Source organism: Anolis carolinensis, chromosome 2 (assembly GCF_035594765.1).
Source record: "Anolis carolinensis isolate JA03-04 chromosome 2, rAnoCar3.1.pri, whole genome shotgun sequence".
Lineage (NCBI taxonomy): Eukaryota > Metazoa > Chordata > Lepidosauria > Squamata > Dactyloidae > Anolis > Anolis carolinensis.
Genome location: NC_085842.1, coordinates 39,548,294 through 39,572,300, shown reverse-complemented (window position 1 = coordinate 39,572,300; position 24,007 = coordinate 39,548,294). Strand labels below are relative to the sequence as shown.

General features: G+C 37.8%; 1 protein-coding gene across 18 annotated transcripts in view; it reads left to right on the top strand.

The window, feature by feature from the left end:
- Positions 1–24,007, top strand: part of cadps (calcium dependent secretion activator) — a 445,008-nt gene that overhangs the window by 245,799 nt on the left and 175,202 nt on the right. For 10 of the 18 annotated variants that reach the window (XM_062969670.1, XM_062969675.1, XM_062969668.1 and 7 more), the window contains exons 10-12: positions 13,631–13,739; positions 14,077–14,289; positions 21,090–21,101. In XM_062969670.1, coding sequence (XP_062825740.1) covers positions 13,631–13,739; positions 14,077–14,289; positions 21,090–21,101 — 334 coding nt within the window. The remainder of the gene's footprint in view (positions 1–13,630; positions 13,740–14,076; positions 14,290–21,089; positions 21,102–24,007) is intronic. The other 8 variants (XM_062969676.1, XM_062969674.1, XM_062969672.1 and 5 more) reach the window with 1 other exon arrangement.

Sequence of the window (24,007 nt, the reverse complement as noted above, 5' to 3'; positions counted from 1 at the left end):
GTTGTTGTTGTTGTTGTTGTTGTTGTTGTTGTGTGCCTTGACATATTTTCTGGGGCTGAGAGTGTGGAATCTGTCCAAAGCCATCCAGCAAATTTCCATGGCTGAGCAGGTTTTCCAAGTTGTAGTCCAGTGGTCAAACCATGACACAATACTGACTCTCATGGGATAGAAGTGTAGATTTTAAAGATGTTCATATATGAATAACATAGACTTGGCTTGAATAAAAGAAATACTATGGAGAATTTGCATCGGGAAGATTTCTCCCTCACCTGCTTCAGAGGATCTGAAGGGGCAAGGGAATATGTGGTTTTCCTGTTCCTAGCCAGCTGCTGGGTTGCATTTCTAAACTTGTATATTTCTGGTGTTTGTCCAAATGGAAGTTCTGGCTGCAAAAATCAAATTTACAAGAATGTACTCTGAAGTAGCAGTTGATCACATATTTCTTGTAGCAATTGCGTGTTTCAAATCTGTGCTTAATGTATTCATTGATTTATTCTCTGCGTCAGTGTCTACTGTTTTAAATTCAGTTGCAGCAGCCTGGGCTCCTGTTTGCACATATGCCACCAACATGCATTGATTTTTATGGTAATTTGCTGCACAATCTTGTTTACTCAGGGTCTCATTTATTCAGAAAGAAACCTGGAGTTTAAGGGCACTTACTCCTAGGTAAGCCTGTATGGGATTCAGTTGTGAAAGTAAACAGGTTATATCATCTGTTTGACTAGTGAAGTCAGTGAACTTCAAATTTACTGACACTGGTGTACTAACATGGCAGTTTGGTAAATTCCACAACCTCGTCATCTCAATCAAAGCATAATCAACTCAAAAGGGACCTCTGTCTTTTTCTCTCCCAGACCTGGCTGGAATAGGTAGATTACAATTCCCAGAATCCCCAGCCAGAATGACCATCGGTATTTTGGGTATTCTTGTAGTCAAAAATTTAATTCTTCCCTTTTCTGTCCCCACTTTCCTGGATACTGCTACCACTACTGTGATGGCTGAAATGGGGAAAATCTATCTACCCTGGAAAAGTACTCTTCTCCGACTTTCCGAAGGAGAGACCAATCCGCCATCCTCTTCTTGCCTGGAGACAAAGATAAAATGAGCTTACTTATTCACAGTCATTGAAAGGATCATGTGAAGATAGTTCTGCTGTGATGCCATGAATAGAAATAGGGCAAATTACCATATATACTTATATTTAAGTTGACCTCATATGTAAGTTGAAGACAAAAATTATGGATTTTGATGTGACCCATGGATAAATTAAGAGTCTTTATATGGAAAGCAGAAACAGGCAGGGCCACCTCGGGGGGGGGGGGGGGGCAGTTGCTTCTGACTGCCATCATCCATTCACTGCCCTGATATTCGCAAAGGGGAGATAGTAGATATCAGTACTTCTTTCAGGTTCTTCAATGATGGCGTAAGCTCTCGCCTTTCACCACTCTACATAAGAAAATGAGATGGTTCCTTTTTATATAAAAGTTAAACTACAGTATTTTATTTATTTATTTATCTATTTGCAGTATATATATTCTGCTCTTCTCACCCCAAAGGGGACTCGGGGTGGATCACAGAACACATATACAGCAAACATTCAATGCTGATTATAACAATAACAAGACAGACAACAGAAAGAGGTATATAGGCTTTCCCATCTTTTGGCATCTTTGGAGGCTATGCTCAGTTTCGGCCACCGAGGGGATCCTGTCGCTCCATCTCCCATCTTTGTTTGTAAACTTCCTCCTTTTTTCTGATTGAAATGCCAAGCCTAAATACCTCCCTGCTGTAATACGGTTTCTATTTATCTACTCACATTTGTTTTTGAACTGCTAAGCATGCAGAAGCTGGGCTAAAGGTCAGGATCTCACCCTGACCCAGGCTTCAAACTTTCAACCTTCCATTTGGCAAGATTTACTGCAGCTTGGTGATTAGCCTGCTGTGCTAAAACCAGGTCCAGTATTGACTCTTGTCAAAAAGAATAATCCCTTTCTTTGAATAGAATAGTGAAAAGTGGGAGCTTAGTCCATCCCAAGATAATCTTTAAAAATCACCAATCCTTTCTGCCAAGGAGCCTCTGCTGGCATTTCTGAATGCCTTGAAGTGGGGGAGGGTAACTCTGGGGTGTTTCCCCTCAAAGGAGAGAGTAGAAGGGGTTGGTGCCTCTTTTGAATTTTCTAGAATAGCCAAAGCTCTTACCTTTTCCACCACAGAAGTGGATGGTATATATATTGGGGGGAGGGGGATGGAGGGAGAGAGAGAGATAATTAACAGACAGTACTTACATTGACCTGCTGATAAATTGACCCAGATTTTGGGGACAATTTTTGGTTATAATTTCTAGACTTATACATGAGTATGCATTGTAACCAGTATGAAAATAAATATCGATAGATGGATATATAACACTATGTAACAAAATTTGAAATAAATTCTGTTCCTGGTTTGAAAGCATTATTTCCTGTTTAATTGTGCAGTACTTACTTTGAAAGTAGATGTTCTACTCCAGAAACTTTGTTTTTGTACCTGCCATAAACTATGTTGAATTAGTTAAGACTCAATGAGTTATTCATTGAAAAACTATATCAAAATGTGCTGCAGGGTGTCCTACAAAAGCAAAGATTTTGCAGCTTAATAAATCTTTTCCACATTTTTATGATAGAACCAATTAGGAAATGACATTTATAACCCAGGAACAAAAATCATGTTACATAGTGTAATAGTTCAGTTTGCAAGTTGTGAACTGAACTATTGGGAGCCACGGGGGGGGGGGGGGGGGGGAGATATTCCTTACTACAATTATTGCTTTAGCAAATCTATGAGAGAATCTTAAATTCAGTTTGGTCATCTCATCTCTTTTTGTTTATTACATGACAGGCCATGCAGAGTTTATCTTTGTCCTAATAAATGAGAAATTTCTAAATAGAATTCAAATAATTTAGCCCAAACTCCTTGCTTTAGTACTCAGCTATGGGTCTCCCTCTTAGATAAATGTAATTTTGCCTTTAATTTAAGAAGAAAGGTTCTCCAAGTCTTGCATAGATGTACTGTATGCTCATTGCAGTAATGCCATCAGTTAGAACATTTACTCACAAGTAGAGACATGACATTTAAAGAAATATGTATAGTTTGGAAGCAATTCTAGGAAATAGAATGTTCTCTTGTGATTTCATTGTGTGCCTTTCTGTTCTTACCACTCTAGTAGCAAATTTGCCCTCTGAAATGAACAGAATGCTAATTGCATGCAAATTTCATGGCACAGACTTGTTATTCACTTCATTGTAGATTCTGAGATATGCAGTGTGAAAGTGATGGCAGAATATGACCCCAGGGTTAGGAATGAAAATGTGTCCACAGCATCATAAAGCAGGGGAGACGCATGGCAAAGTCAATCTGATGCTCTTATCTGGCTGGAGAATGCCAGGAAAGCTTTTACATTGAACAGCTTTACTGTGGTAAATGGGGGGGGGGGGTGCTTTTGATAATCCAGGACCACAAGCCAATCACATATTATTGTCTATCTCCTCATGTTCCCCTTCAGTTAAATCTGCTGAGAATGAAAGAAGGAGAGGAAAATCCATAAGGCGTTACTGCATGGCCTTTTTACTAAATATAGTACTTAGTATTCATCCTTGTAAGATAGTATCTCAAAAAACAAATGCTTTAGCTGCCATTCTTAAGGACTGTGCAATTAGTATTTTCCCCCCATAAAAACTGCTATTCCTGAACAGGAATATTCCTGATCGACAAGTGGAATTGTGAAAACTGGTGGAAAGAATAATGGCAAATTTGGCATGATGGCATTCTATGCAGCTCCTTCCCAATATTTTCCTGTAAAGCTCTGCATTCCCATCTCCACTTTCTACCACTCCATAGCTGGTGGTTCTCAACAGTGAATTGCCTGATTGCTTTTATTGCATATAGGGATTTTTCCAGTCTTACCCATCTCAAGGACCATCCTTTGGAGTGTATCATACTCTTGGTGTTTGTTACCTGATTGCATACATAGTCTTCTGTACTTTAAGATTGAGTCCTCAGAATATTTTCAGTCACATCATCTATTCTATCAATGGCCACTTTCAAGCTTTTTGTAAGAAGGATGTCTTCAAACTCAACCATCTCTCTGCCATGATTATGACAAATCCAAGAGCTTGCCACGTTTAAGTGGGCAATTACACTGTTCTTCTTTGAAAGGCTTTTAAAGAAAAGTTTGCTGTTCTTAACTCTAGTTCATAACATATGTCCCATATGTCTTCTGCATTCTTATTATTTTATTTCAGGTTGTTTTGTTTTTTTAAAAACGTATATCCCACTTTAAGAATCCTGAGAGAAAAGTGGATTATGTATTGTCCAAAAAAAAAAAAAACCAGTACATTTTATCCATAGATTTGATATCATAGTTTCATTTTCTCATGCTCCCAAAAATCATTTTCCCCTCCCAAAGTGTTTGCTGGCTTCTCTTGATCCTCCAGTGTGATTTTATAGTATGTTTCAAGCCTGGTACTCTCAAAATTCAGGCACCCTTTCATCATCTTGGAATGCACTAGGATTGGGCAAATTTTTCGTTTGTCCGTTAAATTCGTTTCAAATTCAGTTCAAAAGCACTTTTGAAACGGGTTTTGAAACATCTGCTCACCGCCTTCCTAATATTAAGAATTTGAATCAAAAGGCACCTTTTTCATCTGTCTCTAATGTCTTCAGATGTAGCTGTAGCCCCTCTGAGAGGTGAAGCCATGTTGGCATGCTTCTCAGCCAATCAGGGTGGAAGGAAGAGGGGCGGAGAGGCGGGGCCATCGTTCTGGTAGCATTTAAAAAACAATGTTGTTTGAAAATTTCCAAAAAATCAGTGGATGGGTCAAACATTATGAAACTTGATAGGCATAGAGTTATGAATATTTGCTTCCATTCTGGCAAATTTCATCTCAGTAGCTTTAAAAATGAAACAGAACGAAGCCTCTGAATTTTCCCCATTTATAAAAGCATTGGGCTGAAGCAGACATTTCTCCAATAGTGCTATGCCGGCTTTAAAACTACAATTCCTAGATGTCCCAGGCCCTCTCTCCTCTTAACATTCCCCACCCCCTTTTGTCCTCACTTAAAATCATAGAATCATAGAATCTTAGAGTTGGAAGAGACCTCGTGGGCCATTCAGTCCAGCCCCATTCTACCAAGAAACAGGAAATCTCATTCAAAGCACCCTCGACAGATGACCATCCAGCCTCTGCTTAAAAGCCTCCAAAGAAGGAGCCTCCACCACACTCCACCACACTCCGGGGCAGAGAGTTCCACTGCTCTCACAGTGAGGAAGTTCCTCCTCATGTTCAGGTGAAATCTCCTTTCCTGTAGTTTGCAGCCATTGTTCCATGGCGTCCTAGTCTCCAGGGCAGCAGAAAACAAGCTTGTTTTCTCCTCCCTATGACTTCCCCTCACATATTTATACATGGTCCTCCTCATGTCTCCTCTCTCTCCGCCTTCCCTTCTGCAGGCTAAACACGCCTAGTTCTTTAAGCCACTCCTCATAGGGCTTGTTCTCCAGACCCTAGATCATTTTAGTTGCCCTCCTCTGACCATCTTGACCAAACTTTCATAGGGTATGTGAATTCTTGGAAGGTATGAGAAGTTTAGAGAGAGGGAGGGAGGGAGGGAGAGGTTTGAGTGTTGGACTCCAATTGTGGCTTGATTTCCCACTCACCCACCCACTTGGACAAGTCACACACTCTCAGCCCCAGAAAAGCCAATGAAACAGGAAATAGCACTTTCAAACCAGGAACTGATTTCCTTATTCAGAGGCTGATGGCCATCTGTCAGGAATGATTTGATGGTGTACTATGATTTCTGTTCCTGGGTGATAAATGTCATTTCCTAATTGGTTCTGTCACAGAAACATGGCAAAATTTATGACACTGCCTGAACTTTGTCTTTGCACAAGGGACATGGAGCACATTATGGTTTGCTGGGACACTGTCCACCAATTTTACAAAGTTTCAGCCACAAAAACAAAGTTTCTGAAGTAGAACAATGACTTTCAAAGTAAAGACAACCCAATGAAATATGAAATAAGACTTTCAAACCAGAAACAGATTTCTGCAATTATCAAAAAATGGTTTATTATAAAAGCTATGAAAATTCATCAAAAATCAGAAGATAAGGGAAACGTTCTGAATTTTGGTGAGCTAGCAGTTTTAAATGGGTTCTACCACTGTACCAAGATTGAAGAAGATAGCTCATATGAGGGCAGGAGAGTCCTGTAAAGTTCCCCCAGTAGTGTTTTTGGCCACTGCGCATGCACATCCGCCATTAATGAATTAATTTTGAATATTCTGAATATTCTTAAGTTTCAAAACTTTTTTTGGGCCAAATTTCAGAAGTAGTTTCAGAAACGAAGCGCCAGCGCTCCCTACTTTAGAAGCGAGTTTAGAACCATTTTTTTCATGGATCGTTCATGCCTAGAATGCACCCCCAGAGATACATGAATCATACTGTATTTGCTAATAGAAAAAACAGACATAATACATGGAATCATGGAGTTGGAAAGGGACTCAAGAGCCATTGAGTCCAAACATCTTTTCATTGCATGATTTCCAGCTAAAGTATCCCCAGGAGGTAGCTGTCCAGTGTCCAGCCATTTTTGAAGACATCCAAAGAATGAGACCCCATTACCTCTCTAGGCAATTGGTTCCATAGCTAAACTGCTTTTACTGTCAAGTGTTTTCGGTATTGAATATCATTTTATTTATTTCTGACAAATTTTCTAGTTTATTTAGGTATTTTTGAATATTGCAACCTTCTAGTCAGCTCTTCTAGTTTTATGTCATCTGCAAACTTGATAAGGATTCAATTCATCCAGTCAACTAAGTCATTGATACAAATGTTGAAAAGCAATTAACAGTTGGTTAATTAGTGTTAATTAGTAGAGTGTAAATCTGACTTGGTTCAATAAATTGGTTCAAATGTTTCATTAGACTAGAAACTGTCATACTAGGCATATGCCCAAACCTGAAAGTAACTTGGAATGTGAAGAGTAGTGGTGAACTATAAGAAGACTATACAGTCGTCCACCACATTTGTGGTTTTGATTTTTGCACTTATGATTCTTCAAGAATTTGATTAAAACCTACTCTTTTTTTAATCTCTAGGCCCTCCAGCATGACTTTATGGTCAGCTTCTTCTGGCCATGCTGGAGGACCTAGAGATTTCTAGAGAACATCTCTCTAGGAATCTCTAGGTCCTCCAGAGTAATGTTGTGGTCAATTTTCAGTAGAAATCAACCATAGAGTCATGCTAGAAGACCCAGAAATTCCCAGAGATGTCATCTCATGTTTTGTTTTGTTTGTTTGTTTGTTTAAAAAATAGCAATTTCTTCATTTGAGGCTTTTCATTTTTACAGAGGCCCTGTGCCTGAACCCCAGTGAATGTTGTGGGATGGCTGTAGCTCTGTTAAAACATTTGATATCGCTATAGAGACATTATACAGAATCTGTGGGGAAAACCTTGCTTGGTGTCATGCTTTCACAGATCCCATGTGGACATATGATCAATATAAATTTGAAGAGTGTGTCTATAAGCAATTAGGACTCATCTGCAGAAATATAAACTTTGATTGACAAGGGTTTTCTTCCTCATGGATGTATGTATCTCCATATTTGCAAAGGTGGCCTTTGGATTCATGCTGACCATCAGTCAGCCATGAGGACATGGTTGATATGTGCACTAATATCTAGGAGATGCAACTGGAACACACAATTGGCCTTCTAAATGTTTGTTATCTATAGGTATCAAACAGGTTTTACTGATTCAAGCACAGTTAGATATTCTACAGATTTTGAATTCAGTATTCAATTATTGTGAGGTATAATTTTTATATGGAAATAAGGAACTATGTGTACTAAACAGATGGCAAATTAAGAGTGCTGAATTGGTAAACATACTTTCAATTGTAAGAGAAAAAGGATGTGTTAATTCTAGATAAAGAAATCAGCATCCTTCAGAAATGTAGTATCTGCTGGCATCCCTCACTTAATGTCCATGTAGTAATTCAGATTGGATTACTGTAACTGGGCATCTGGGAGTTTGAGATTGTGAATTAGTTTTTATAATATCCATGGTTGCCCAGGAGGTGGCAGCAACATACTACATATATGAAGATAATGACTTTTCTTCCATCCAACCGGGATATGTCATGTATCTTTGTGAATATAAAAATAATGGAGTGATGAACCAGAAAATTGGTGTTCATTTGTTTAAATCTTTTTGAAGCTCCAACAGTAGTTTATAGAGCAATCAAAAGAAGACAGTCCCTGACCTCAGATTTTCAATCTCAGATGAGGACAGGGGACTCACGCTGGTTCTACACTGCCACATAATCCACCTTCTGAATTCAGGTTATCTAATTTGAACTGGATTATTGAGTCTACACTGCTATATAATCCAGTTCAAAACAGATAATTCGGATTCAGAAGGTGGATTATATGGCAGTGTAGATGGGGCCTCAGTACATTCTGGAGTATAGTATATAACGATTGTAAAGGCAAAGAAGCTATAAAGCACATCTAAAAATGCTACTTTTAAAATGTTATTTGTTTATATTACTCATCAGAATATTTTAAAAATAACTGTTGTTGCTATTATGCATGCATTTTCAGGGAAAGTAGCAGTTACATTATGGCTTTGGCTGCTTTTTGCTTTTTTGTTACTTCCTGTTATTTTTTCAGACAGAGAAACTCTTGAGATTGCTAAAACAAAAGCATAAAACTTGTTAAAATCATGTCATGATGCCTCTAAATACTATCAGTGTCAGTCTTATTTCTCACTACAGTACAGAGGTCTGTCTTGTTCACCCAAACCAAAATCGCTTCCCTGTCTGAAGGACCAATTTCAGTGGGTTCTATATAAGAAACTATAGGAACTTGAGATGTCTGGGTTTTGACCCCCCTGAGCTGTGACATTCGAGCATTAACCTTGGGACAGTCATTATTTAACCTGACTAGTCAATTACAAAGACAAAGCAGAAATGAGGGGAACATATACAGTATAAGATAATATAATATATTTATATTCCGCCCTATCTCCCCAGGAGGATTCAGGATGAATTCCAACATACAAAAAGGTAAACAATCAATGCCTTAATAAAAACAAACATGTAGAGGCAAAATAAACCATAATTACCCCACATGTAAACGTAAAATTAGAACCTAACATCAATAAAGTAAGCAAAATGTAGGCAAACAAAATTATATAACGACATAAAACGTAAGCATGAGACATCCATATTGATTTATTTATTTTATTTATTTATTACAATATTTATATCCTGCCCTTCTCACCCAACAGGGGACTCAGGAGCCAACCAAAGTTTGCAAAGACATGTGGGTTGGTTGTGTGGCCAGTGATGCCTGCAGGGTCAACATGGATTAGCAGAGCCCGAATACAACAGTAGTTCTCAACCAGAGGTCCAGTACTGATCTCTCGTTATCTAATCATCCTCCTCTCCATATGCTAATGAGCAAAGATTAGTCTTCAGTTGTTTTTTGAAGGAGAGGAGGGAGGGGCCATCTTTATTTCTTTAGGGAGGAAGTTCCAGACGTGGGGAGCGATCATGGAGAAGGCCCTCTCCCTCGTTCCCACCAGCCTCACTTGAGATGGGGGTGGGACTGAGAACAGAGCCTCCTCCGCTGACTGCAGTGCCCGAGCTGGTTTGTAAGAGGAAATGCAATTGGCCAAATAGCCTGGGCCCTAGCCATTTAGGGCTTTATAGGTCATGATCCATTATTTTCAGACTCGATAGCCACAGTTCCATTTACTCATTCACCAAAAATATCCCCAACCCTCAGAACTGTCTGTGGGCCTTTCTTCTAGGTCCTCCAGTGCTATTCTATAGTATGCCTCTAGCCCAAGTATAGTTAAAATATAAGGCTCACTCCCATCTGCAGTTTCAGGTATCCACAAGAAGTCTTGGAAAAGTATTCCCAACAGATAAAGGCCTTATCTTGTGAATTTCTCTGAGCTCATTGAAGGAAGTCCAAGATATAAATCAAACTATTTGACTATTTCTTACGTACTGCTTTGGCAGACTGCACTTGTCACTGAAGAGCATGTATGACATGATAGAAGAGGTCCTCATGATTTTAAGGAGAGTGAGAAATGGTTAGGATACCCCCTGCATTCTCACCAATCATTCTTTACGGTCTTGCTAAAGGTGGAGCAAAGACCTCCTTCTCTGGTATTTGTTCTGTTTTGTGTTTATTTGGGAGGATGCAGATGCGATGGCTGTGAATACTGCAGGAGCAGACATAGGAGTGACAGCCAAGTAAACCTGAGAAATGGGAGTTAGAGAGCTGAGTACTAGGAGGAAAGCAAGGGAATTGGAAGTAGAAAAATTTTGATCATGCAATGTGATTTATGAGCACAAAAATATTCTTTTCAACTTCTGCAGTGTCACATAAATTAGGCATGCTGGCACTGACTATGGAAGTTGAAAATAATATTTTCTATGCTCATAAATGAAAATGCCTTGTTGCCATCCACAATGAACAAGTTCGTACTCTCCAATGCAACCTTCGCATTTCCAAATGAGAGTGGTAGTCAGTTCAATTGTTCTTCCACACAGGTGACACAGCAGACTCCATTGTATTTCAGTGCAGGACGTTGTGCAGAGTGCAGAAAAGGCCACAGGGCATTCAACCCTCTACTCTAACACTTCATTGTAACTTTCCCTGTATTGAACTGAACACCTTTTCCTTATCTGCTCAAACAGTGCACCATGGTAGTATCAGCATGCTTTGAAAGCAGGAGTGCAACTATAATGAAGGGAGGCACTGCTGTCTCAAAAAAATTGTGCCCCCTTAAATGACTTGTTCTTTTATGTTCTAGGCATGAATCATTTTCAATATTTCACTCTCTATAATGCTAGAAAGTTCAGGACTGAAGGGAAAAATTAATGTGGTGCCAGAATTTGTATTTGGGAAGGACATGCCTTTTCTCCCTCCTACATCCTCATAACGGCGCTCCTGTTCAAAGCATGCATGATATAGCCAGGCAATATCTGTTTTGGAGTACAAGGAGTGGAGTGGCTATCTTTTTGCATTCTTATTCTGTTAAGGAGATTTCTCACCTACGTGTGAGGAGAAATTACTTGGAAGAGGAACATTACAAGCAAATAGTTAATACAAATTTGAGTCCAGTGGAGGGCAGCATGGCACTGAATTAACCTCACTTGCATGAAACTGTCAACTACTTTTTTAAAAACTACATTTTATAATATATAGAGGGTATTCATATCTAGCTTTTCTTGTAACATAATTTCTGTATGAAAGGAAATCTTATAGCTCTTTTCACATTGCAACTAATGGACTTTCACATCTAATCAGACTGCTTCTGTGTGAGATTTCTCTCCCTGCCCCCCTTGCTATTTTTCTCCAAATGAGAAGCACAATTCATTGATACAAGAGTTTTAAGGAACCAGCAGAAGCCAAAGTTTCTTCCAGAGGTCAAGGAAACGTCCAAATCAATATAATTATGCAAGGAATCCAGAATGTGACACAACCTTAACAAAGTCATTTCAAAATCGTTTGACAGTAAATTTCACTGTTCTTAGCCTAGAGCACAGGAGAATCCTCTGGTTTCTAACCGCCTTCTACTAGACAATCCTGGTTTTTGAAAAAAAAATGTTGAGTACAAGCTGGGTCTTGATGCAGCCTGATGGGCACCTAAAGGCGATGTCAAAGCTCCCCGAAGCCACTGAAAAGACTGCCGTGAAGATTTTGACATTGAATGCATCATGTCATGCAGATAGATGGTAACTCGAAGGAGTGAAAGCTGCCATTTACAGGACCAGTGACAAGAATTGTACAGATCTGAGCGGTTTTAAGATTGTTTTAATATGACTGGTGACCAACAGTTTAGCTCACATTGTTTATGACATTGTGTCACTCTGGCAATAGCTGAATGAATGACAAGAGTTTACAAAGCATGTAGAGTCTTCCTTCTGGACAATGCTTTTCTATTTTGAAAAAAGCCCTGGAAACAATTCAGAGAATGAAAAGTCCTTTCTATAAGTATTTTAAAAACAATGTTATAAGGTAACAAAATGCCATTTTGACTCTTTGCTACCAGCTTACCTACTATTTACAGTAAGTGTACTGTTCCATTGAGAGTTTCTGATGGAGTTCGGCAAAGGATGGAGAGCGATTAGTTGTCAGCTCATATACTCGAGACATGATGACATTTTTTTCAGTTTTGAAGTTAATCTTCCTATCATAGATTCTTTACAGGGGAGTGAGGGAAGAAACTGCTAAGAAAAAACTATGACCCATATCTAACATAAGAGTAGAGGAAAATGACTTTGGTGTCTTAAAATACACAAGGGATGAAGAGAGAAGTAATCTGTTTTACTATTATGTGGAATTATTTTATTGAATATATGAGAGTGGGTGGGATGATGCCAGACTTCCAGAGGTATTCAGATCTTTTTGGCAAGGAAACACTTTTGATGTCTGAATTATGTGTTGTGGCTGTGTACTATAAAAAGAAATATAACTTTTTGTTCTGCTGTCTTTTTTGTGGGGTATTTATAATACAAATTCAGTTTACATAAATTATTTAGAACACACGGGGCTGATTGACAGCATGGTTACAATGTCATAATCTTGATTGATAATCTTGATTCATAACAGTTTCCCAGTCCTGATATAAGTGTGTGTGTGTGTGTATGTATGTATGTGTGTGTGTGTGTGTATACACACACACACACACACACATACATACAATTACTTGCATCATGTCATGCAAATGATGGAACAAAGGAAGGGCAACAACCAAGCTAGTACTTCATCTTGGTCAATAAACTCTGATTTATTGGACGAAGATTGTTACTTCTCGACCAGATTTTGGACTCCTCCACTTCGTTCTTAGCCTGAAGGCTATGAGTCAGCCACTAGTTGTGCTAGCAGATGTTCTCATTATGATATGCCATGCTGCCTGTCATGCTAAAACATTTCTGATAATGCCAGAGCAGCTGTCTTTTAAACCAAACACATAGGGCTTTCATAGGGCACAGTACTACAAGCCTAGTAGAACCATTTTGCAGCATGCTCTTTGTAATGAAATGGAACTTTAATTCAGTGCACAATAAAAGGCCCACAATGGTCACAGATCATACACTCAAAAGAGAGGTGAGCCAATTAAGGCTGCCTGGTAACTGTATCAGTATGATGCATCTGTTTTCAAATACACATTCCATTTCTAGGAGTATACTTTGCAAATCTTCAATGTACACTTAAGTCTGAAGAGTCTCTCAAGGAATACTGTGTTTAGCTCCTTCACAGACTTGTGTCTTCTTCTCAGACTCATTGCTCATTGGTATTCCTCTAAAAGCATTCCAAAGATCATTTGCTAATCCAGATACTACAGTAAAAGCAGAACTCTTTTCAGCATACTGTCAGATTGCAGGATGCTCTTTTACATGTCCAACCCGGATTAGATCCCCTATCATACTTGTGGAGAGATTTCACATTCAATGAGTTTAGCTGAGATAAAATATCAAGGAACAAGTATGTGCAAATGTTTCAGCTTTTGCTGTTTCTTTTATCATTGATTGGTTGCTAATCTATTTAAGCTTTATGATTTTCTGCAGGTTAGCCAGTATACATTTGCTATGTGCAGTTACCGAGAAAAAAAAGCTGAACCTCAAGAGCTGTTGCAACTTGATGGATACACGGTGGACTACACAGACCCACAGCCAGGTAAGCAAGAATGTTTTCTGGTGTTCTTTATTTTTGATTGCCCCAATTTGTTTGCTGGCTACATAGGTACATCTACTCCAAAGATCCCTTGACATAAATGCCTGCACAAGAGAAGCTCTCCTATGCCATCCCTCAAGTGCAATCTCTTGCTTTGTTCTGAAGACTGTCCATGCTTATGAAGGCCTTTTCAGAAGAAAATATGGTATAGGAAAGCTTTATGGACGAAGCAGAACGAAATCCTTTGTTCTTAGAATGCAAAGCCATTAATGCCCGGTAGGTAACAACCACATACTCTATGCCCTGCCTTTTTTATTGACTCATTTCTGATTTTCCTCAGGCTTGGAGGGTGGCAGAGCATTTTTCAATGCAGTGAAAGAAGGTGACACAGTGATTTTTGCAAGTGATGATGAACAAGACCGTATCCTGTGGGTTCAAGCCATGTACCGAGCCACTGGGCAGTCCCACAAACCTGTGCCACCCACTCAAGTTCAGAAGCTTAACGCTAAAGGAGGAAACGTGCCCCAGCTAGATGCTCCAATCTCTCAATTTTGTAAGTAAAATATATTTTTGCTCTAAAGGTTGCTTATATGTAGATATTCATTTTCAGGGGGAAAACAGCTTATTCTAAATACATTTTTTTCCATTTGGTTTGTATATACATCTGAGGATTCTGAATGAGATGTGAAGCAGACCAAGAAAAGAACCCTATTGGAAACATTCGGTGTAAAGTCTAAAATGCAATACTTGACAAGAAAAATATCAGAGATTATGTTTCAGGAGACCACTTGGTTTACTTATCAGCTTTTTAAACAATTGCATGCCCATCCACACAGTGCCATCCCTTTTTCATTCTTCCTCTGTGCTTTCTGGGTTTTCTGAAAGAAACTATTTAGAGAAGTATTTGCATTACATGATGACATCTGTTTCATACCATTTTAATTCCCTTAGCTCCATCCTATTGAATCATTGGTAAAGTACTTAGAAATCTCTAGTTGAGTTCCCAGAGCTATCGTTCCCAAGATACCTATTTAAACTATAGAGCCAAGCTGATTAAGTCCTCAGCCATTATTATTATTATTAATAATAATAATAATAATAATTCATTTCTATTCCGCTTTTCTCCTGTGGGTGGGTTTCAAAGCGGTGTGCAACATATAAAATTCATACAAGTACGTTGGGCAGCAATACATAATCAATTAAAACATCATATCCCGATTATCTTCTCAAAGATCACAAAGACCTTCTTAATCCAATACAGTAGAATCTCACTTATCCAAGCCTCGCTTATCCAAGCTTCTGGATTATCCAAGCCATTTTTGTAGTCAATGTTTTCAATATATCGTGATATTTTGGTGCAAAATTCGTAAATACAGTAATTACAACATAACATTACTGCGTATTGAACTACTTTTTCTGTCAAATTTGTTGTATAACATGATGTTTTGGTGCTTAATTTGTAAAATCATAACCTAATTTGATGTTTAATAGGCGTTTCCTTAATCCCTCCTTATTATCCAAGATATTCACTTATCCAAGCTTCTGCTGGCCCATTTAGCTTGGATAAGTGAGACTCTACTGTATCTAAAGTGCCCATTGTGATGATACCTTTAGTAGGCCAAAGACAACACAAAATTCATCATACTAACTTTCAAAGTCCAAAGATTGTGAAAAATCACACTGGGGGGAGGAAATTCACATTGTTAGAGTCACAGGTCTGCATCCTGCTTATAGAGGGAAGGATATAGAGATATAAATGTTTGCCTTTCCATGTTTGCTTGCCTGATGAAGAAGACAGAGGGCTTTAAAAGATAGCGAAATAAACTTTGCCTCTGCTAGTTGGCCTAAAAAAGGAATCACGGCACTTGATTTTCTTTTATGGTCAACATGGCTAGGGTGGAGTCACAATAGTTAAAGTGGTATAAACCTGGCATAACTGTGTCTTGCATCTACATCACAGGATAGCTGCATAGAAAACCAGGTATTATGCAGTGTAATGAAGAGCTGACTAGTAATTCTTTATAGATGTTACTTTATTCTAGGGCCACATAGCCTCACACCACTGAACTGCTCAAATCAACTGTTGATTGAAAAAACATAAATTATTAGTCATGTTTCATTAAAAATATGGTACTATGTCCTGACTTACAAAACATGACCCACATAGCATGATCCCAGAAGATGTTCCAGGCTTAGGCTTTAGAAAGTCACTGGAGGATTTCTTAGATGTAGGTTTTACATTGAATGCAGAACTTCAGGGTGAGAAAAGATCGCAGGCCTTTTCACACAAGACAATTTTCACACCATGATTCCACTTCAGTTTGCATAGCAATGTCATATGGAATGTCTATACTTTTGTTAGGCTGAGAATTATAAATGAATTTCCCTAAACTGTAAATCTCAGGATTCCAGAGGATGTTATGATGACAGCTAAAGTGGAATCTTAGCACTATAACTGTGTAGTAGGGAAGGACTCCAGAAGAGTGAGTCTACACTGATGGACTATTCCAAAACTGATTTGGCATGTGCATACTGGATCAGCCTTGGGAGGTGTGAGGGGAGTCCTGACCCAATAGTTAACCTTAAGCAGAGGCTGGATGGCCATCTGTCGGGGGTGCTTTGAATGCGATTTCCTGCTTCTTAGCAGGGGGTTGGACTAGATGGCCCATGTGGTCTCTTCCAACTCTACTATTCTATGATTCTATGATTCTATGATTCTATCCATGTCTCTGGTCACAATATGGGTACTATTGATCGGCCATCGCCTGTAGTGATGATGTAAATAATGCCCCTTCTCTCCCCCAACCTTCCACCACAACTTGGAGAATGGGAGGTGACATTAAGTGTCTTTCCATGTACCCAGGCCGCCTGAGCCCGGGAGACATGGGATGGCAGTGAAAACAGTTGCAGCTGATTCCATCTTGAAACCAGACCAACTGTTTACACGGCCTTAAAATCAATGGATACTCCAAATTCTTGGCCAGAATTCAAACACTTCCACAACTTTGGTTAACATACGGAAATATGTGTTAAGGTGGTCTTACTCTTCATGCAGCTTTTGGCCACAGCAGAGCTGATTCACAGCCCTTCCATATTAAGTAATCAGTGTAGATTGCTGTTAAGTTACCAAAGGCAAACATTTTCACTGATGTGGAACCCACCATAAATAGGTGCCTTAACATATTAAGCCATATGCTTTCTTTGTATACATTGGCCTGGACATCCACTAGGTACAGGATGTAACTGATACATTTTAATAATTACAGTAATCATTATCATTTTGATATTTGATAATATGCTGGAGCATAGTTCATGTGGAGTGCTATTGTACACAAAGGACTGACTAGAAAACATATGATTCTATGTGAACAGAGCTCTGATCTCACAACCTTTTCATAGCTGTTCAGACGTATGACAAATAACTAAAACACTTAAAGTAAAGTTGGATCAATTTCTGTGAAAGGTTTTGCGAGGTCAAAGTAGTTGTGTATAGCAGTCTTTGGTATTGAGTATGCATGTGTCAGATAGAGACTTGAAACACCTGAGAGACTTATAGGTACTGGCAGTTTTTAGGCACCAGACTATTGAGAAAGTTCATTTCCTCATTTGCCACAGAGTATGCCTGTCATAATCCATAAGCACTGAGAACATTAGATATGCTTATATATTTTTTTCACATGCTTGCATAGCTTGGACTCTTATGCTGTCTTTATTATTGCCCAGTAAAGCTTGGCTTTCATTTCAATATGAATGAAAACATGGCATGATGCAGGTTGGTTGAAAGGTATTCATTTCATGTCTTCCCTTTTGTTGCCTGTACACATTATACAAGGAATTTTGTTTAACTGACAGTTTGACTGATTGATTGAAACACTATAGCATTGTGCCTTATAATAGCATGTGCATCCCAATCCCACATCCTTGAGGTGCATAGACAAAACACATTAATGCAAAGAATATACTAGGAGCCGCACATTTTTCATGATTCAAGATCAATGATGCATATAGAACATAGGTAAGTAGTAGTGGCATACTCTTCTGATTTGCTTGCACATGGATGCCACGGAGCAGTTTGGTGGCCCTTCTTAGCATCCTGAATGGCTGGCTGGTCCCAGAGCATATGAGAGACACATCCCCCCTTATGTAACCCAATTTTGTTATCTAAAATTGTAACACTCTCATTCAGCATTCTATTCGCTTTCTGTTTACCTGGCCAGGAATTTCAAAATGCGCCCTTGGGAATTGAGATTTGCAGTTGATCCCTTCAGTTTATCTCATAGTAGAAAGCTGATAGAGCCTAAATGCAAATCTCAATTATTGGAATGTAGAACTTGTAATTATTTTTAGATGCCCCTTCCTTTCAATGGCCAATTTTTCATTATGCGTAAAATTCTGTTATGCGGAAAAATGGGCCATTGTCCATTTCTCAGCTAGCAGTGATGCCTTTAGCTTCAAAAATTGTGGGTGTGATTTTTAGGATTTTTACTAAACAAGATAGAGGGAATCTAGGCTGGCTACTGCACCAGATTGCTCCATTGCTTGGGATAGACAGACCATATCACTCTCTTTCCATTTATCCCCTTCTTTTTGATCCGAACTCCATGCCAAACATTTCAGGCCAATAAAGGGAGACAAAAGCATGCAAAGGCCTTGTGCACACATTATGTATTATTTTGTACAGAGCGAACAATATATTTCCCTTAGCTAAACAGAATAGCATGTCCAATGACAGGGCCTCTTAACAGAGGGCCCTTCCACACAATCATATAACCCAGAATATCAAAGCAGAAAATCCCACAATATCTGCTTTGAACTGGGTTATCTGAGTCCACACTGCCATATATCCCAGTTCAAAGCAGAAAATGTGGAATTTTTGTTCAGCTGTGTGGAAGGGGCCAAATTGAGCAGCAAAACTCTATATCTAGCATGTCATTTCATAACAGTGAAGAACTGACAACAGCTGATGGGAGGAATGACACTTTCCATTGTTAGATACGCTACCTTATTCCTATTTTCTTCCTTTCTGGGAAAGAAGAAAGGAATCTGGAAAAGTATGACTGTGGGAATGGAAGTCTCCATGTCCTCACATTTCAAATCTTCTGAGGTAGCAAATGGGACATCCAAAAAACAAAGCCACCCAAGAAACATCCCTATAAATAAAAAGTTACTTGCTCTGAATTAAGAGATCAGTCTGGATAGAGGCAAACATTTTTCTACATTCTCGTTTGTTCTGGCTTTATTTGAGCCTGAACATAGTGATAGAGCGAAATGTTGTAAATGTAGAAGAATGCAAAAATTGTAATCCTCATGAAGCGAATAAGTAATATATGAAGATTAAAGTTTTTGCAGTCTTCTACATATATATGTATGTATATGTGTATGGTGTGTGTGTATATATACACACACATACACATGAGTGTAGAGAACTCTTGAGCAGCAGCAAACGTACCACTAGAGGTTGCTAGAGATGATCCATAGTTTTACAAGTTAAATCCACCAAAAAATAAATCGGAAAAACTCATGTATTTTTGAGATAGTGCAATTGCACAGGGGTGAAAGAAATGACACAAAAATGTGGTCTTGCAGAAACATAATCTGTGCATAGGCCTTTCACCTGAACCCATGCATCTGTGCTGTTTTTTTATGCTCACCAAAATACCAGTGAGCTGTGGCTGTGAAGGTTCATGCTTTGTTAATGCCTGCATATTTGCATCTGTTCCTCTTATGTTGGAATACCAAGCTCCTTTTAATTTACATTGATGGGCAATAAAATAAATGCAGGTAGAGATACAAGAAGCAGAAGCGAGTCCATTTTATGCACACATGAAAATGGTGAGGTATTACAGGACAATCGAACTAATTATTCCATTCCCATGTAAATCAAGTATTGCATTTTAAAGGGTTTTGTTTATTTTTTTCTTGTTCGACTGCAAAAAGGTAAGGTTTGTTGTAACAAATGCTATTATTCTTGCATATTGAGCTTGCATATTCTTTTTGTTTCCTTTTTTTCACAGTACCATACAGTACTTGGTACATGAAAGGCTTAAGAGAAAGTACACATTAGAAAAAAAAATTCTCCTATTTTTTATTAATACTTTCATAGATGTTATAAATTGTCTAAGGATGGCAGAACTACTTTGTATTACCAACTAAGGAGGTGGAAAAAAAAACACACTCCAGTCTTAAGGAGAAGCTGTCTGTAAAACAGAAACCTGAGAACAACACATTTTACAGCTGGGAAATGTGGGAATAATGCTGAATTCATTTGGTTCCTGCCTAATTTGTCTCAGGAAATGTAAACTTTATGCAACCATTGACTTCCCATTTGATGGATGCTTTCCATCTTTGGGTAAAATAGTCATTTTCCCTTTGAAGCAGAGTATATTTTTGTGTGGATTTTAAAGGCAGAAAACAGTAAATTCTGCTATTCATCCTTTTGATAAAGTTCTGCAATCTCTTCTCTTTTTTAGTGGGAGACTGGTACTTCTGTTGGTGATTTTTTTTGTTTACTATTGCAAAATAAAATAAAAGAGCAATCCTATGTATGCTTGTTTAAAAGCAAATCCCACTGCTTTCAGTGGCGCTTACTTCCAAACGAATGTATAAAGGATTCCTGTTGAAAGTTCCATCAGTAAAAGGTATATTTTGAAAGTAAAGACCAATATATATCAAAAGCACTTGGTCTTTACTTTTAAACCAACACATGACACCCTTTGGCAATATATGAATTTTCATTAAATGGTCACTTGTCCGGGGGTATCAAGTTTTGTCTGTTTTGCTTTATTACTGGGATCACTAGCTGAAACGTACGCATGCAGAAATACACACAACACCAATACACACACACATACACTCATACAGAGCTTTCAATTTTTATAAGTTCTTTTAAACATGAAAGATTGTTCAGTAATTGTTTCACATGTCATCTGTGCTTTTCTTTTCTTTCTCCCTATTTCATTTTGTTTTCTTTGTAATAAATGTAATGATGATGTTAGTCACATCACGTGCAAAAGATTTGGCTGTTCTTTTTTGAGAAGTTGTGTGATCCTTTGTTCCACCCTCCTATATATATATATATATTTCTTTTCTCTCTATTTCTATGGCTAGGTTTATTGAGCTTCATAAGAATTTTTCAGCTGTTAAGTGTTGTTGTTGTTTGTTTGTTTGTTTGTTTGTATTCTTTTTTAAGTTGTTTTCTTTGCCTTCGATTTTCTTAATTATTTTTTTTGTTTCATTCTTGCTTGAACCCAAGTACTCTAGCTGCTAGGTTAGAACTCCTGTCTGCTTTCCTGAGCCTTGTTGCTAGTCTTTATGTTATTCTGGTTTGTTCCTTCTTACCCTGCTAACTTCTAGCTGGACTCAAGGGTAAGTGCTTCCCTGTAGCTAGCACAGCTCAGATAATCACAGTCGATTATCTGACATATGCAATGTGCTTTTTTTTACTCCTCTTAAATCTTTCTCATGTTTAGATTTTCTAGTTTTAAAAAATCCATATTATTTTCCTGAATTTAGGTTTGAAATGTAAGTTTCCATACTGAAATTAGGATGCATGTGGTGTTTGCATAATTGCCTTCTCTCCCTGGCTTTCATATTGGCATCAACTGATCCTCTTAGTAAAAGCCAACCATTAACATTTCCTATTTTTATTTCCCATTCCCAAGATTGTAAATATGAATTAACATCACAATAAGAGGGTAACTCTTACCTTTCTTTTGTTTCCATGGAACTGACATCTAGTTTGACTGCTTCAATGCCTGACAACAGATCATTCCGCATTTTGCCAACCTACCGATCTTTTGTTTTTGTTTTGTTTTTTCTGTCCCAATGGTTAGCCTGTTATAGTGCACCAACAGAATGGTGTTAACCCTGGACCTTTCTAATAATAGAAAGGTGGGATAGTAAGTCTGATGAGAGAAGGTTCAGTATGTAAAAAAGGGAAGGTTTAACAAGAAAAAATAACTCCTTATTGTTTAGCAGCTTCAAAATGTTTACAACCAAAAATGGGTGAACAGGGTGATGATCATTTTAACCGTTCATCTTTGGTTCTATGTTTTTATTTAATTTGTTTAATGCTATATATATTCTATATGTCCAATAAGACAGAAAATAGTTTAGACTCTTTAGGGTTTCTTTCTTTTGTCCTATCCTTACCTTCCTCCTTCTCACATCACCACCAGGAAAATTCATTAAAATATTTAGCATGCAATATCAAATATAACTGTTTCAAAGCACTGCAAAAGAAATCTATCATTCTAAAGCCATCTATTTACTTTTCCCTAGCGAATACTGGTGTATTAAAAGAAAAACAAGCTTTCATTCTAATAAAATATATTTTTGCCACTCCATCTTAACTCAAGGTGATGTACTAATTCTTTATTCACATTCAAAAAGCTGTTCCTCAAACAAATGGTGAGTGCACTTTTACTCAAGAGGGAATTGGATCTATTCCTGGTCACGAGAGCTGGCAAATATGTATCAGGAGTATTTTGAATGCAGTATGATATGGAGCAGGTGGATTCATGCCACCTGACCATGAGACAATACTCCTCTTTCTTTATGTTTCTTTCTTTCTTTTTTTCATAAGCATACCCTGGATACCAGGCAGAATTTCTTCACTTCTATTAGCAAATACTTCATTTTATTCATTTTGTTCTTTTCTTCAATTCTTTTCCTTTGATTTTTTTTTAATTTCGTGGGGGAGGCCTGAAGAGGATCAGATTTGCACTAGAACAGAGTTTTGGTAGAAAATCTGGATTTTATGTCTTTTAAAAAAAGAAAGACTGAATGAATGAATGAATTCTGGTCTGACAGCATTATATGTATCTTGCATTAGAATGCATTCCTATCCTCTTAGTTGTTTTCTTTTTGATAATGTATGTGCTTTTAGTTGCTTCAGTCTATATTTATCTCTCATGAGAACACTGCTATGTTTTCTTGTATTGTCAACTTGCAGATGCTACATTACAGGAATGCAATTTTCAAATACAAATCCAATTTTCACATATTTTTGCATGAACTTTAAATATACTGTATATCACTGTCTGAGCCTTTTAACAGCAATGCAGGGGCAAATTCCCCCTCTAATTAGTTAACTCAAAACATTTCAAAATGTGGTAAGTGGCACATTTTTATATTTTCTGAAATTTATATATTAGATATTGTTAAAGCATTGTCCACTAAATATTAAACACTTTTCTCATTCAATTTATAACATTTTGGTGATTTACAGTCAAATGCATAATTGGAGAACATGTTGAAAGGAATGTGTTTGTTGATTCCATATCAAATAAAACATTATAAAGCATGATCCATTTTATTTTTTAAAGTAAGTTCAATAATGTCAAAGAAGAGAGCTGTATGGTATAAAACTTACTCAAATGAGTAGTCCTCCATGAATGTTAACATTGGCTACAAACTAAAGTTAGGCTTGTGGCAAACTCTAAAACAGCAAGAGAGACTGCAATATTTCTGTAATCAAATTTGATATTCCAAAAGCCAAAATAACCAATGAAACAGTGTTTAGACTCATATATGTTACTGGTACTTTTTTTGTTTTGTGAGTCTGGTGTGTTCACAGACATTTTGCTGTGATCTCCTTATTTTCTACATATATAATCAGCTGAACAGAACAATCCTATACATGTCTACTCAGAAGTAAGTCCCATTGAGTTCATTGGGGCTTACTTCCAAGATAGGATTGCAGCCTAAACTTACCATGAAGAAACATAGCAGTTCTTCAAAACATGCAGTCAACTGTGTGTACAAAAGGCTTGGTGTAGCCCCTGGTCACATTTGCTCTCTCCTCCGCTATTGTGCAGATCTACCAGTTAAGAACAGTGGAAAAACTTACCATATTAGACTGACGATGCCAATACCGAATTTTCTAGAAATATCTGTAAATGAATAGCTGCCATCAATCATTGTCATTCCTTTATTTCATGTCTCCTGATGAGGTTGACTAGTGTCATTGTTTGTTACTGTCCAAATCATAACTTCATTCTCGTAACGTCAAGCAGATATGACAAGCACACATTTTCCAGATGAATAAAATACAAAGTCACCTTTTAATTTACAATTGGATGGATGGTAACAATGGTTAGGGCTTTTTTATTTTCATTTTTTTTAAAAAAAATAAACAAATCTGTTCTAAAATGTACTCAGATGCTCATTTGCCTTTGAAGCCAAAACAAATCTTCTTATTTTGCTTGTAATGCTAAATAAAACGGTATTCCACATCTTACTGAGAAGTGGCCTTTTATCATGGGAATCTT